The sequence below is a fragment of the Carassius gibelio genome, chromosome A16, assembly GCF_023724105.1.
Source record: "Carassius gibelio isolate Cgi1373 ecotype wild population from Czech Republic chromosome A16, carGib1.2-hapl.c, whole genome shotgun sequence".
Taxonomy (NCBI): domain Eukaryota; kingdom Metazoa; phylum Chordata; class Actinopteri; order Cypriniformes; family Cyprinidae; genus Carassius; species Carassius gibelio.
The window spans coordinates 1448199-1461575 of record NC_068386.1 but is presented as its reverse complement, the minus strand read 5'-3'; the positions used below and the strand labels follow the sequence as shown (position 1 = coordinate 1461575).

At 38.8% G+C, this 13377-nt stretch overlaps 1 protein-coding gene across 5 annotated transcripts; it reads left to right on the top strand.

The window, feature by feature from the left end:
- Window positions 1–2585: 2585 nt before the first annotated feature.
- On the top strand, window positions 2586–13099 carry LOC128030315 (V-type proton ATPase subunit C 1-A). Of its 5 annotated transcripts, none has more exons than XM_052617826.1 (13): window positions 2586–2769; window positions 3585–3744; window positions 3875–3942; window positions 5602–5687; window positions 5769–5863; window positions 6041–6132; window positions 7005–7103; window positions 10318–10386; window positions 10930–11022; window positions 11113–11206; window positions 11289–11386; window positions 12357–12483; window positions 12567–13099. In XM_052617826.1, exons 2-13 carry the CDS (start codon window positions 3613–3615, stop codon window positions 12663–12665), a joined length of 1152 nt encoding a protein of 383 aa, XP_052473786.1. In that variant the 5' UTR covers window positions 2586–2769; window positions 3585–3612; the 3' UTR covers window positions 12666–13099. The 5 variants fall into 5 exon arrangements, with proteins under 5 accessions (XP_052473786.1, XP_052473788.1, XP_052473789.1 ...); XM_052617828.1 differs by having other exon boundaries at window positions 2603–2769; window positions 12570–13099; XM_052617829.1 differs by having other exon boundaries at window positions 2603–2769; window positions 5769–5867; window positions 6045–6132; window positions 12570–13099.
- The last annotated feature ends 278 nt before the right edge of the window (window positions 13100–13377 follow it).

Below are 13377 nucleotides of genomic sequence, written 5' to 3'. Positions count from 1 at the left end.
TCCCATGAAGTCCAACCTAAACATTTCTTACGTTACAGACACAAATTCCTCTTTTGTGTAGTTCCCTTTTCTCCGATTGCTGAGTCCGTTTACCAAAAATGGTTTCATCAGAATGTCAAATGAGCCAACTGTGCTTCACAATAGCTCTGTTTGTTTTAGTCACGTCAATGTTGCTCGGACTGCTACACTGTCAGTGAAAGTTTCTCTTTTGCGGCACACAAAAACAGTTCCGAGTTTTGTGCCTGCTCCCTCTGGACTATAAATGAGAGTATGGCATCTAATCTAACATAACATCTACAGCGGCTCGCAGTCAACAGAGCTGTTTGATAACCATTGTTCTTGGTATAATGGTGATCTGTTTCTGGAAGGACATGTGGTTCCTCAGCCATGTGCAATAACACCCGACTGCTGTTGAGCAACAAGATTTCTCCTAAAGAAGAGCTTTAAGGCTTCGAATACAAAACAAAATAAAGGAACTCTGCAATAATCTAAAGTATTTCAGAAGAGCTGATCGGGAGAAAACATAAAAGATTAAGTAAATGGAAACTGCTTTATGAGTTTGCTACATTTCAACTATATTTAAACACCATTTTAATATGTTGAAAACATGTGGAGGTCATTGGCACTGGGCTAAATAGATAGACAGTGAGTTCATAACAAAAACAATAGAGCTTATCTTCTGTTTTCTGCCTCTGTCTGTCACCTTTCATCTCTCCACCCATGTACATCTGCACCCAGATGAACACCCATTTCCTTAAACCCTTTTCAATAAATATCCACCTTTGTCTTGACAAAAAGAACATCAGTTGGATTTTAACTCGATTAGTCTCTCAGTCTGAATACAAAGGACAGAGAAGTAGATTTGAGAACTGTAGCAAAGTATATGACTTCAGAATATTGTTTATCGTAATACTTCTTTGATAGTTACATGTTGTTTTTATTAATTTTGTAGCTTGGCAGATGTGTTCCCAAATATGTGAAGCCCATTTCTGCCACAAAAAACTTTTTATCTCGCAATTCTGAGTTCATATCTCGCAATTCTATTGTCAGAGTAATTTTCTGTTTTGCTTTAGTTCCGTGTTCCTTGCTTGCATTCTGACTTTCTTAGTTTATGTCTAACGATTCAGATTTTTTTTTTAAGTACAAATTTGAGTAAAAAGTGTAATTGAGACTCATCAGCTCACAATTCTAACTTTTCTTTTCAGATTTGCTAGTTTATATCATGCAAACTGCTTTTGTTTTCAACAGCAGCATGTTGGGAAAGAATGATGAATAAATCATTCATAATATTTACATATATGCAGTTGCTTTTATCCAAATCGACTTACAATGCAATTAGCATATACTTTCTTTTATCAGTGTGTGTTCCCAGGGAATTGAACCCACAACATTTTGTGCTGCTAACGCAATGCTCTACCATTGAGCCACATTATTTTTGGAAATCAAGCAGTGTTTCTTATGCCCCAGGCACTCGGGCCGGCGGGCAGGTGACCGATTAGAGCGAGCGTGCCCAGACATGTCCCTATCGGTCTGGCCACCGGCCCGTTAGCGGTCAGCCCACCCTGGTGTTTGATCTGGGGGTTTGGCTCCAGCCAGTCCTGGCATTGTATCCCAAACAATGCACCCCAGACCTACTGAACTCCATAAACATATCCCTTTGTGGGCTTTTCCTCAATCTCAGGGTGGGGAACACCCGCTGCCAGGAAGAGGGACTCCTGTCTAAAAAAAGACCGCTGTGCCTCCCTCGCTGGCTGCTGACTGGGCATTCCTGCCTTTGACCTTCAGGGAGAAGTCAGCTTCATAAATACACAGACGACTGCATCATAAAGGGGTGTGTGTGTGTTTATATATGTAGTTATTATGCAATGATTAATATTTTAAATAAGCTTTTATTTATATATTAAATAATTCAGGGTTATTGTTATTAACTAAATAAATTGGTTAATTTAAATGAAGCTGAAATAAAAATAACCTATAAATATTATATAAAAAAAAACTTAAACTAAATACAAAATGTAAAATGAATTATTTTCATATTTAATATTTTATTTAGATTATGTTGAAGAACTAAAATAATTAACTGGAAACAAACTAAAAACTAAAAACTGAACTAATACTGTGAAAAAAAGAAACCTAAATAGCAGTATTTGAAAAAGAAAACTAATTGCAAAAGTACATAAAGTAAATTATTATATAAAAAAAAATATATATTGTAATAAATTAATATTATATATACTGTAATAGTAGGCCTATATAAATAATATAAATAAATATAATTTACATTTTATAAAATGTATGTTTTTATAATTTATGTATAAGTATAAATGGAAAAAATTACTTTTTTCTGCTGTGTAATTATATTTTTATAAACATTTAAAAAAGTATAAGAAAAGCGAGTCTGGCTCTGAATATAAGGCTTGGCCTTTGGGTCGTGAATGAAGACACTAGATGGCTTACTGTTAAACACCCTGTATAATATATTATGTTTTTTGCTTATTTATTTATTCGTGTACTATTTTACATTTTCATTCTTGATGTGAACTGTTCCTTTAACAGAAAAAAGAAGCTGGACTCCAGACTCCAGGGGTCGCTGTGGCCCGCGGCTGCGCATGCGCAGATCACAGCAGCCAATCAGCTGATTCTGAGGGAAGCCTTTGGAAACACTGGAGTGTCATTATGAATATCAAATCCTAAAACTGATCCTTTGAAAACTACTGAGTTTCAAACTACTGAACAATCATCGCTTCATCTCGTTCGCGGTGAAATCAGGTAAACATCCGCTATTCGTGCGATCGCTCGGCAACGTCTGAACATTTAGCTGTTTTTGCTAATTTGGATTAGAGTTTATTTCTTTATGTTTATGTGATTTATAACTGCGTTTTTAAGTTGTTAGTTGATATTAAACATCTCATATGTAGTGCTGTGTAGATCTGATAGTGTAGACCAGTTCTCTTGTACTTTATGTATGAAGCACTGCGTGTTAATGCTATGATGCTAATATAAAATCATCATCAATAACAGCCTCAAATTCTGATTTATACAGTCTTCTGTCACTTTAATACATTAGTTGTCAAATAACATGAAGATGAATATTATTCTTATTTAATACTGAGATTTTATGCTTCAAATTGATTTGAATCTAAAGGGAAGTTCTGTATGTAATGGAAAGCCCTGCAATATTAGTGATTAATGATTATTCACTTACATTTTTAAACTAATGAACATTTCTATTATCAGTACATACGTTTCTAGTTATGCATTTCATCAGTTAGTTATTGCTTCTTGTATATTCTTGTAGAGGAAAACATGTCTGCAAGCTATCGGTTTAATAAATTCTCATTAAAATGTCAGAGTAAAATACAGTAACTCAGCATTAACTTACCCAAACTAGTCCCCAACTATGACTTTTTGTGCCGGAATTGGTGAAAATGTTGGCGAATTTGAATTACTAAACCGATATTATTACTTGTGCTTTTGTAAATTAAAGAACGGTTGCATTTTCATGATGTATTCGATTGAATGTCTGTTTGTTGGAGCTGGTGTTTGTATATTTCAATCAGTTTATGAATGTCTTACTGCTTTAGACTCTCCATTTCTGGCTTCTCAGCAGCCATGACTGAGTTTTGGTTGATTTCTGCTCCTGGAGAGAAAACCTGCCAGCAGACATGGGACACACTAATGACGGCCACAACTCGGACAAACAACCTCTCCACCAACAACAAGTTCAACATCCCGGATCTCAAGGTCACATCACTTCCTCTTCCTCTTTTTACAGTCCCAGCTGGAATTTGTGACATTTCACATGATGGTGTACAGATAATTCTTCATTATACTGGATGGTGATCAAAGTGTTTTTCTTCTCTAAACGCTGTAGGTCGGGACGTTAGATGTCCTGGTGGGGCTGTCTGATGAGCTGGCCAAGCTGGACGCGTTTGTCGAGAGGTAAAGTTGTTTTTCTGTCTTTTTCTTTACATTCAGCAAATCAATTCCAATGTAAACGCCATGCAAAAGCAACATTCACAGTCTGCCAGACATGTCTTTGGATTCTAATCTCTCTTTGGCCCTCATTCAATCTAAATCTATAGATTTTTTTTCCCCGAAGCTGTAAATAAAACAAATATTAGTGGAGTATGTTTTACAGTAGACTATTTCGGTCTGTCTACTTCAAAGATTCACATTTAATTCAATGTATTTACATGCCATTTCTTTGTAATTGCTTGTAAAACTTACTAGTAATTTCTGAAAGAGTGATGCTTGACTATAATAATACTAATTTAAAGGATTTTCTGCCTCAAGGAATCAAATCTGTCCCTGAACCACAAAACCAGTCACAAGTGTCGATTTTTGGAAATTGAGATGTATACATCATCTGAAAGCTGAATAAAGTTTTCCATTGATGTATGGTTTGTTAGGAGAACAATATTTGGTTGAGTTTTTGTCACAACTATTTGAAAATGTGGAATCTGAGGGTGCAAAAAAAATCTAAATATTGAGAAAATCATCGTTAAAGTTGTGCAAATGAATTCTTAGCAATGCATATTATTAATAAAAAATGAAGTTTTTATATATTTATGGTAGGAAATGTACTAAATATCTTCATGGAACATGATCTTTACTTAATATCCTAATGATTTTTGGCATAAAAGAAAAATCTATCATTTTGATCCATACAATGTATTTTTGGCTATTGCTACAAATATACCCCAGAGACTTAAGACTGGTTAAGTGCTCAAATATCTTGCAGATTTGAGTTGTTGAGGTTTCTAGTAATGATGTATCAATGTTTAAAATTCAGTTTCTTTACTTTTGTGAATTGAGGAATCTCATATAGAGGTGAGGTTACCGCAGCATCTTCCTAAAACGAGTTATTAGCAGTATAGTGATGCACCAGTGATCATATTTAAATTGCATGACTTATAGCTCGTACTTAGATGTGAGATTCAATTAAATTGAGTGCTTTTGTCTCGGATAAATCCAAAACCTTGATAAAAGATGGTCAAAGCCAATCAAGTCATTCTGGAGCATGTCCAGACCAAGTGTCTGATATACATTACATGTATTTTATTTTAACTTGGTTTGGTTGCACCAGACTGTTGGATGCGAATAGTTATTTTAATCTAAATCTAAAAAATTAGAATTTATCGGCCGATATATCGTGCATCCATAACATTTATTAACCGGGAAACCATTTATTTGTTTGGATGCAATGATTTGAATTGATTTCCAAATTAATGCATTGATATTAATTGATTTTTAAGTACAGAATTTATCATGCGTTTTACTAATTTAAAGAAATTAAAAAAAAATACAGTGAACTACTCTTTTAAGAAAAAACATATTTAAGGAAAGACTTTGAGAGTCATTGCTTGGGAATCATTTTCCAATGAACCAATGTGATTTTAATCTATAGAATTATTAGATTTCAGATTTTTAAAACCCTATATTGTGATGTTATCAGAAGCCGTTATACTAAATGAAACTGGGCTTCTTGGACACCTGAATCATCCGATATGTGGCATGTTTTGATGACTTCTGTTTCTCAGAGAATGTCCAATCTTGGAGTTTTCAGAGGGCTGTGATGTCTTTTGATGCCGTTCACAGTGTGGTGAAGAAAGTGGCTCAGTACATGGCTGATGTGTTGGAGGACAGTCGAGATAAAGTCCAGGAGAACCTGCTGGCTAATGGAGGTGAGAGTCACTGGGATCTGTGGCATGAAATGGGATTGCTGGTTTGTTGAATTAACTCTCATTTTCTGTGCCGTGATTTAGTCGATCTGGTCACCTACGTCACAAGATTCCAGTGGGACATGGCCAAGTACCCTATCAAACAATCCTTGAAAAACATTTCTGAGATTATAACCAAGGCAAGTGATCACATCCAATTATCTCTATATGAATTTTGGAACTAAAATTGGCAGTCAGTTTTCGTTTAGCACTGGTTGCTTACAGTAAAATCGCGTAAAAAAAAGTCAAGTCAAGCTGCGTGAATGACGAGTGAGATGCAGTTTTAAATGAAACTCTCTCCTCCTGCTGTTCAACAGCAAGTCACACAGATTGACAACGACCTGAAGGCTCGAGCTTCAGCCTACAACAACCTGAAGGGAAACTTACAGAATCTAGAGAGGAAGAACGCGTGAGTAAACTCAGACATATCCGACTAAATCTAATTTTAGATGTTTTATTTCACATTTATTATTTAGGCTTTATAATACATTTATTAGGGATGCACCGATATGAAAATTTTGACCGATAACCGATATTTTTGAAAGCCGATAACCGATATTTCGGCTGATAAATCTATATCCAAATTTGTATATACTTTTTGAGAGCCTGATTATAAAAAAGGTCTCATCATTAAAAGCCACATTCCTAACACTGGATCATAAGCAGCTTGGTTTAAACAGTGTACATTTTAAAAATAGTTTAGCTCTCCCATTACCAAATTTCATTAAAAGCCTTACAAATAAATTAAATAATGCAAACGAGTTGTCTCTGGTCAAGTGTTTCTGAAGGATATAATGCATTATTTATTGGCTTTAAGATATCAGCCAAAATTTCTTATCGGACTGATACCGATAACAGAAAAAGTTTGAATTTATCGGCCGATATATCGTGCATCCATTGGAAAACCATTTATTTGTTTGGATGCAATGATTTGAATTGATTTCCAAAATAATGCATTGATATTAATAGATTTTTAAGTACAGAATTTATCATGTGTCTTACTAATTTAAAGAAATAAAAAAAAATGTACAATGCAAAATGCAGTTTTTTTTTCATGCAACATACGTAATTTAACTTTTTTTTAACGAATATTCACGCACTTCATTTCCATTGTACTGTATACATCTGTCAAACTACAAAAAAGTAGTCCAATATAATCAATTTATGTGTGTTACAGTGAACTACTCCTTTAAGAAAAAACATATTTAAGGAAAGACCTTGAGAGTCATGGCTGGGGAATCATTTTCCAATGAACCAATGTGATTTTCGTTGTTTCGCCAGAGGGAGCCTGCTGACCAGGAGTTTGGCAGATATTGTCAAGAAAGACGACTTTGTGCTTGATTCGGAGTACCTCATTACTATGCTGGTGGTCGTACCAAAGTAAGTGATAGATTCCAAATAGGCCTTGGACATTTTTCTGATTTTATTGATTAATTCGAATGTAATGTTTTGCCACGACTTGATTTTTAATAATGTCATGATCCTGCCCTTGTGTCCTTGATTTTTCCTAGTCTTGAGGCAGGATCATGACAGACCCGTGTTTTGTGTACAAGCGCATGGCCTTGTCTTTGGGCCATGTGCTTGTGTTGTCTCGTTCCCTTGCCCCGCCCCCCTTGTTATCCTAGTCGTGTCGTGATTGTCCTATCTGTAACACCTGTCGTGTCTTAATTGTTCCCCCTATTTAGATCTCCTAGTGTGCTCTGTCTGGCGTCGGTTCATTGTCATTGTGATTGTACCTGTGATTGTACCTCAACTGTGTTTCTCAGATGTGTTCCACACTTGTGATTGTTCCTCTGAAGTCCCTGTATAACCGTGAGTGTTAGTTGTAGTCAGTGTTCTCCTGTTTTGAGTCTTTGTTTATCTTGTCGAGTCAGTCTTATTTAGTATTGCTGTATTTGCCCTAGTCCTGTTTTCCCCCTCGTGGGTTTTGTTTTCCCCTTTTTGTATTAATAAACTCTTTGTTTTGTGATTCCCTGTCTGCACTTGAGTTCCTCCCCTACCAAATACCTGACAGAATGAACCGACCACAATGGAACTCAGCAGACAGGAGGCAATGCTGGATGCCCGTGCCAGCAACGTTGAGAGCTGGCGTGCCCGTGCCAGCAGCGTCGAGAGCTGGCGTGCCCGTGCCAGCAGCGTCGAGAGCTGGCGTGCCCGTGCCAGCAGCGTCGAGAGCTGGCGTGCCCGTGCCAGCAGCGTCGAGAGCTGGCGTGCCCGTGCCAGCAGCGTCGAGAGCTGGCGTGCCCGTGCCAGCAGCGTCGAGAGCTGGCGTGCCCGTGCCAGCAGCGTCGAGAGCTGGCGTGCCCGTGCCAGCAGCGTCGAGAGCTGGCGTGCCCGTGCCAGCAGCGTCGAGAGCTGGCGTGCCCGTGCCAGCAGCGTCGAGAGCTGGCGTGCCCGTGCCAGCAGCGTCGAGAGCTGGCGTGCCCGAGCCAGCAGCGTCGAGAGCTGGCGTGCCCGTGCCAGCAGCGTCGAGAGCTGGCGTGCCCGTGCCAGCAGCGTCGAGAGCTGGCGTGCCCGTGCCAGCAGCGTCGAGAGCTGGCGTGCCCGTGCCAGCAGCGGTGAGCGTGCCCGAGCCAGCAGCGGTGGGCGTGCCCGAGCCAGCAGCGGTGAGCGTGCCCGAGCCAGCAGCGGTGAGCGTGCCCGAGCCAGCAGCGAGGAGCGCTGGCGTGCCCGAGCCGGCAAAACAGAAAGCCGTATTCAAGTCTGCAGTCGTGAGAGCGGAGGAGAGAGCCGCGGCCGACTCTGCAGCAAAGACTCTTGTACTGTCTGTCTCATCTCGTAAGGAGATGCCTATTGTCCTAGCTGCTAAAGCATTTTCTGATTATTTGTCCCGTCTTGTCCAAATTTTAGAAATCCCCGTCAGTCCTGTCTTGTCCCCTGACCCTGTCCCCAGAAGTCCCAAATGTCCAGCCGTTGTCTCCCCGTGTCCTGTTGATGTGGCCCCGTGTCCTGTTGATGTGGCCCCGTGTCCTGTTGATGTGGCCCCGTGTCCTGTTGATGTGGCCCCGTGTCCTGTTGATGTGGCCCCGTGTCCTGTTGATGTAGTCATGTGTCCCGTAGGTGTCGTCTCCCCGTGTCCCGTAGGTGTCGTCTCCCCGTGTCCCGTAGATGTCGTCGCCCCGTGTCCTGCTGATGTAGTCATGTGTCCTGTGGATGTGGCCCCGTGTCCTGTGGATGTGGCCCCGTGTCCCGTTAATGTTGCCCCGTGTCCAGTAGATGTTGCCGCCCCGTGTCCAGTAGATGTTGCCGCCCCGTGTCCAGTAGATGTTGCCCCCCCGTGTCCAGTAGATGTTGCCCCGTGTCCAGTAGATGTTGTTGCCCCGCGTCCCTTGTCTGCTCCTGTCATGTCCCCCGTCAGTAGTCCCGAGACCCCTCCCCGCCCCTCACCATCCAGACCTGCCCGTACCCCCCGTCGTCAGCCTTCGTCCTACCCTCCTAAGATTCCTACCCCCCCCACCCGCCCTGGTCTGTCCCCCATGAACTTTGTGGTCCCGCCCCCTCCCCTTCCCTGTTTGTTTTTTTTGTTATGTCACCCTAACCCTGCCATTGTGTTTTCATGTTTGCCTTTGTTATTATTAGTCATGTCTTGTTGGTTTGTGTCTGTGTCCCAGTCTGTCATGTCAGTCATGTCCCGTGTTTGATGTTCCCTTGAGGAGCGTCTGGAAGCCGCTCCTTAAGGGAGGGGTTCTGTCATGATCCTGCCCTTGTGTCCTTGATTTTTCCTAGTCTTGAGGCAGGATCATGACAGACCCGTGTTTTGTGTACAAGCGCATGGCCTTGTCTTTGGGCCATGTGCTTGTGTTGTCTCGTTCCCTTGCCCCGCCCCCCTTGTTATCCTAGTCGTGTCGTGATTGTCCTATCTGTAACACCTGTCGTGTCTTAATTGTTCCCCCTATTTAGATCTCCTAGTGTGCTCTGTCTGGCGTCGGTTCATTGTCATTGTGATTGTACCTGTGATTGTACCTCAACTGTGTTTCTCAGATGTGTTCCACACTTGTGATTGTTCCTCTGAAGTCCCTGTATAACCGTGAGTGTTAGTTGTAGTCAGTGTTCTCCTGTTTTGAGTCTTTGTTTATCTTGTCGAGTCAGTCTTATTTAGTATTGCTGTATTTGCCCTAGTCCTGTTTTCCCCCTCGTGGGTTTTGTTTTCCCCTTTTTGTATTAATAAACTCTTTGTTTTGTGATTCCCTGTCTGCACTTGAGTTCCTCCCCTACCAAATACCTGACAAATAAATCGAAAAATGGCTATTTTAAATAGAAATCCTATCAAATGTTATAATCAGACATGTTGACAATATGCTACTGTTAAGATACAAGAAGAAATCTGACCTCATAAAGCCCCACGTGATTAACCGCCCTTTATTTAGATGGTTTAAAAGAAAACGTTAATTGAATCATGCTGTTGTTAAATAAAAAAAATATATAGAAATTGAGAATCGTCAAATGTCCTGAAAAAAAAAAACATTTCATTGTTATTGCCCAGCCCTAATTCCAATTAAAACAGCCTCTCTGAACATCTTTATGGATGCACACAAAGCTAATGTGTTTATTTTTCTCAATGCACATACTAACAGCATGTTTTTTAACCCTTTAGGACCAATTATAACGACTGGCAGCGCACTTACGAGACTCTTGCAGAAATGGTGGTGCCACGATCTACCAAGTAAGAAACTCACAACAATTCCATCAGTCGTTCCCTTTTATTTAGGTTCATAATTCCGGAAGTGTATTGCATGTATAAGGAATTGTGCACCTGCTCCCAGAATAGAAGTTAAGGAAAATTGATCAAATGCTATAAGAACACGCTCTCTTTTGATTTAAGATGATGAAATGATTCGTGTTAAGTAACATATAAGTGTTTTTTAAAAGGTGTTTAAAAAAAGATTAAATTGGGTTTTCGGGAAAGTTGATTGACGAAAGGTTAATTTGATATTTTTGGGGAAATCAATGCGTCTGATTGGCCGCTGGTTGAGGAGAACATGTTTAGGACTTTAAGAAACCAATTAACTAATAAAGAAGAACGAACAGACACTATTTACCAATTGATTTTTTGGTTAATCACACTGGTGATTGTCTAAAGCAATGATCATTTTGATAATGAGAACTTTCTCATATATAAAAATATAATTTTGAGTGAAATATTAGATTGATTATGATATACATTTGAGATTCTCTCCTAACACTAGTGTTATTTTCTTCCCTGCAGTTTGCTTTTTGAAGACCAGGACAGTGGGCTGTTTACCGTCACGCTCTTCAGAAAAGCCATCGATGACTTCCGACTCAAGGCCAGAGAAAACAAGTAAGCAGCTGTTTCCAGCTCCACCGTGTGGTCGTGAATCAGCGTTTAGAGGATCTTAATGCCTTAGTCATCCCAGTGTCTGCTTCACAGGTTCATGCTCCGGGACTTCCAGTACAACGAGGAGGAAATGAAAGCAGATAAGGAGGAGATGACCAGACTCTCGACTGACAAGAAAAAGCAGTTTGTATGCATCTGCTGTCTGGATGCTCTGAGCATTTAGCATGTTACTTCATTTGAGCTCCTTCATGCATGTGTTTGGTCTGCAGGGTCCGCTTGTTCGATGGCTGAAGGTGAACTTCAGCGAGGCTTTTATCGCTTGGATCCATATTAAAGCTCTGAGGGTCTTTGTGGAATCAGTGTTGAGGTAGAGACACAATACAACATCTCTTTAGGTTCCTAGAGAGCTCATATCATGAGGATTTTTCTTATGGATTATGTGTTATTGTATTACGCCAACTTCATACCCAGTCCAAATTTATTTATTGCATTTATAAGCATTTATTGAAACTAAACTGCAACTTCTACAATTTGCAGACGTCGTCTAGATGAGTACACAAACATTTTCAACAAATATCAACATTTGTTTTATAAATTTGTAGCTTTATAAAGAGGCTGTTCTTCTTATATAGGATGGGACGGTGAAAAACGAGTTAAAACTACATTAAAATAAGTGATGCACTGAAATTGCGGCAACCGGATATTTTCGTCTAAAAATTCAGTTTTTGGGTGCATTTACCTTTGGGAAGAAAAAATCGAAACTCGAAAAAATATCTTTACTTTTTTACAAATTCATTGCATGTTTACCTGAACTGTTGTCTTCTTTTTATGATTTATGTTTAAATAAATCAAGTTACACATTCTTTTTATTACAGCAATCATTTAAATGTTTATATTTCAACAACAAATTAGAGTAGAAATGTGATTGTTTTTAAAAAGTTATATGCGGTAATTAAAATGTTGTTTTTATTAAAGTGATTTATTAATAAATTTATTGTTTATTTTTTTTTAGGTATCGATTTTCAGTTAGACAAAAACTTGGTTTCTGTAAAAATAAATAATAATCGGCGTAATAATATTAATACATTTACAATATTTAAAAAAAGGTTTTTGGGTTATGCATGTAACCATGTAACAAGACACTGCTTCTTCTAGTAGTGAACACTATTGCATTCCTCACACTGTTCTAGTTCCCTTGAAAGGGAACACAATTTAAAAAAAAAAATCCAGTTTCGGTTTCAAACTGATGCATACTAAATTTTAAGATTCGGTTTTGCCCCAGAGTTTTCCTGTAAGTGCATCACTCATTTAATTTAATTTTTGAATTCTAAACACAGATATGGATTGCCGGTGAACTTCCAAGCGATGCTCTTGCAGCCCAACAAGAAGAACATGAAGAAGCTGAGGGAGGTTCTGAACGATCTTTACAAGCATCTGGACAGCGGTGCAGCTGCCATTATCGACGTGAGTTTTTGTGTCCTGTCGCATAAATGCATGGAATTATATTACATTTCATGCAAGCTGTTGTCATCTTTTTCCTGTTCCAGCAGTCTACAATGGATATTCCAGGCTTGAACCTCAGCCAGCAGGAATACTATCCCTATGTGTACTACAAAATCGACTGCAACCTGCTGGACTTCAAATAGAAGAACCGCTTGTTTCGTCTCTGGGAATAAATTTAATTTAATTAAACTGTATACTGTGCTGAACTCTTGTTTTAGTCTCTTTGCTGTGCTCATTCATATTCAGAGATACGTCTCTATTGTCATATCTGCCGGCCATAGTACTTTGTTTACATTTTTGTTTTAAAGAAAAGTCGTTTGTGCATGTGAATGAAATTATGTGTTTTAAGTCATTCTGCTTATGTTTTGTCTGATGTTAGTGATAGATATCAAAATGTGTTTTTAATTAACCTTTATTCTTGAAAATAAACCAGTGGTCCATTTAAAGAAACGAAATGAGAGAAGTGTTACAAAGATGCAATGTAAATGTGATGTTATGTACATTTGGTGTAGCTTATATGTGTGAAATTATTGTGTCATGGAACCAAAATATAAAATTATTCTAAGTACATAAACAATGTGTGGTGTTTGTTTGTAAAACACATTAATTAACTAAATTTGCATTTCCAGAAGGCAATCACAATGAGATGTGCAAATAAATGAATGACTGAAGGAAGGATAATTGCGATTGAATTAGGGTGAAAGAGTTTTATTATAATCAAAATAAAATATATATAAAAACCAGTAGGCTGTTTATGATTAATCGCGGTTTGGAAACAGTTATTTTATAAAAGTGCAAAATAAAAAAAATAATTATAGATAGATAGATATAAACATATTATATTACTTAAATATT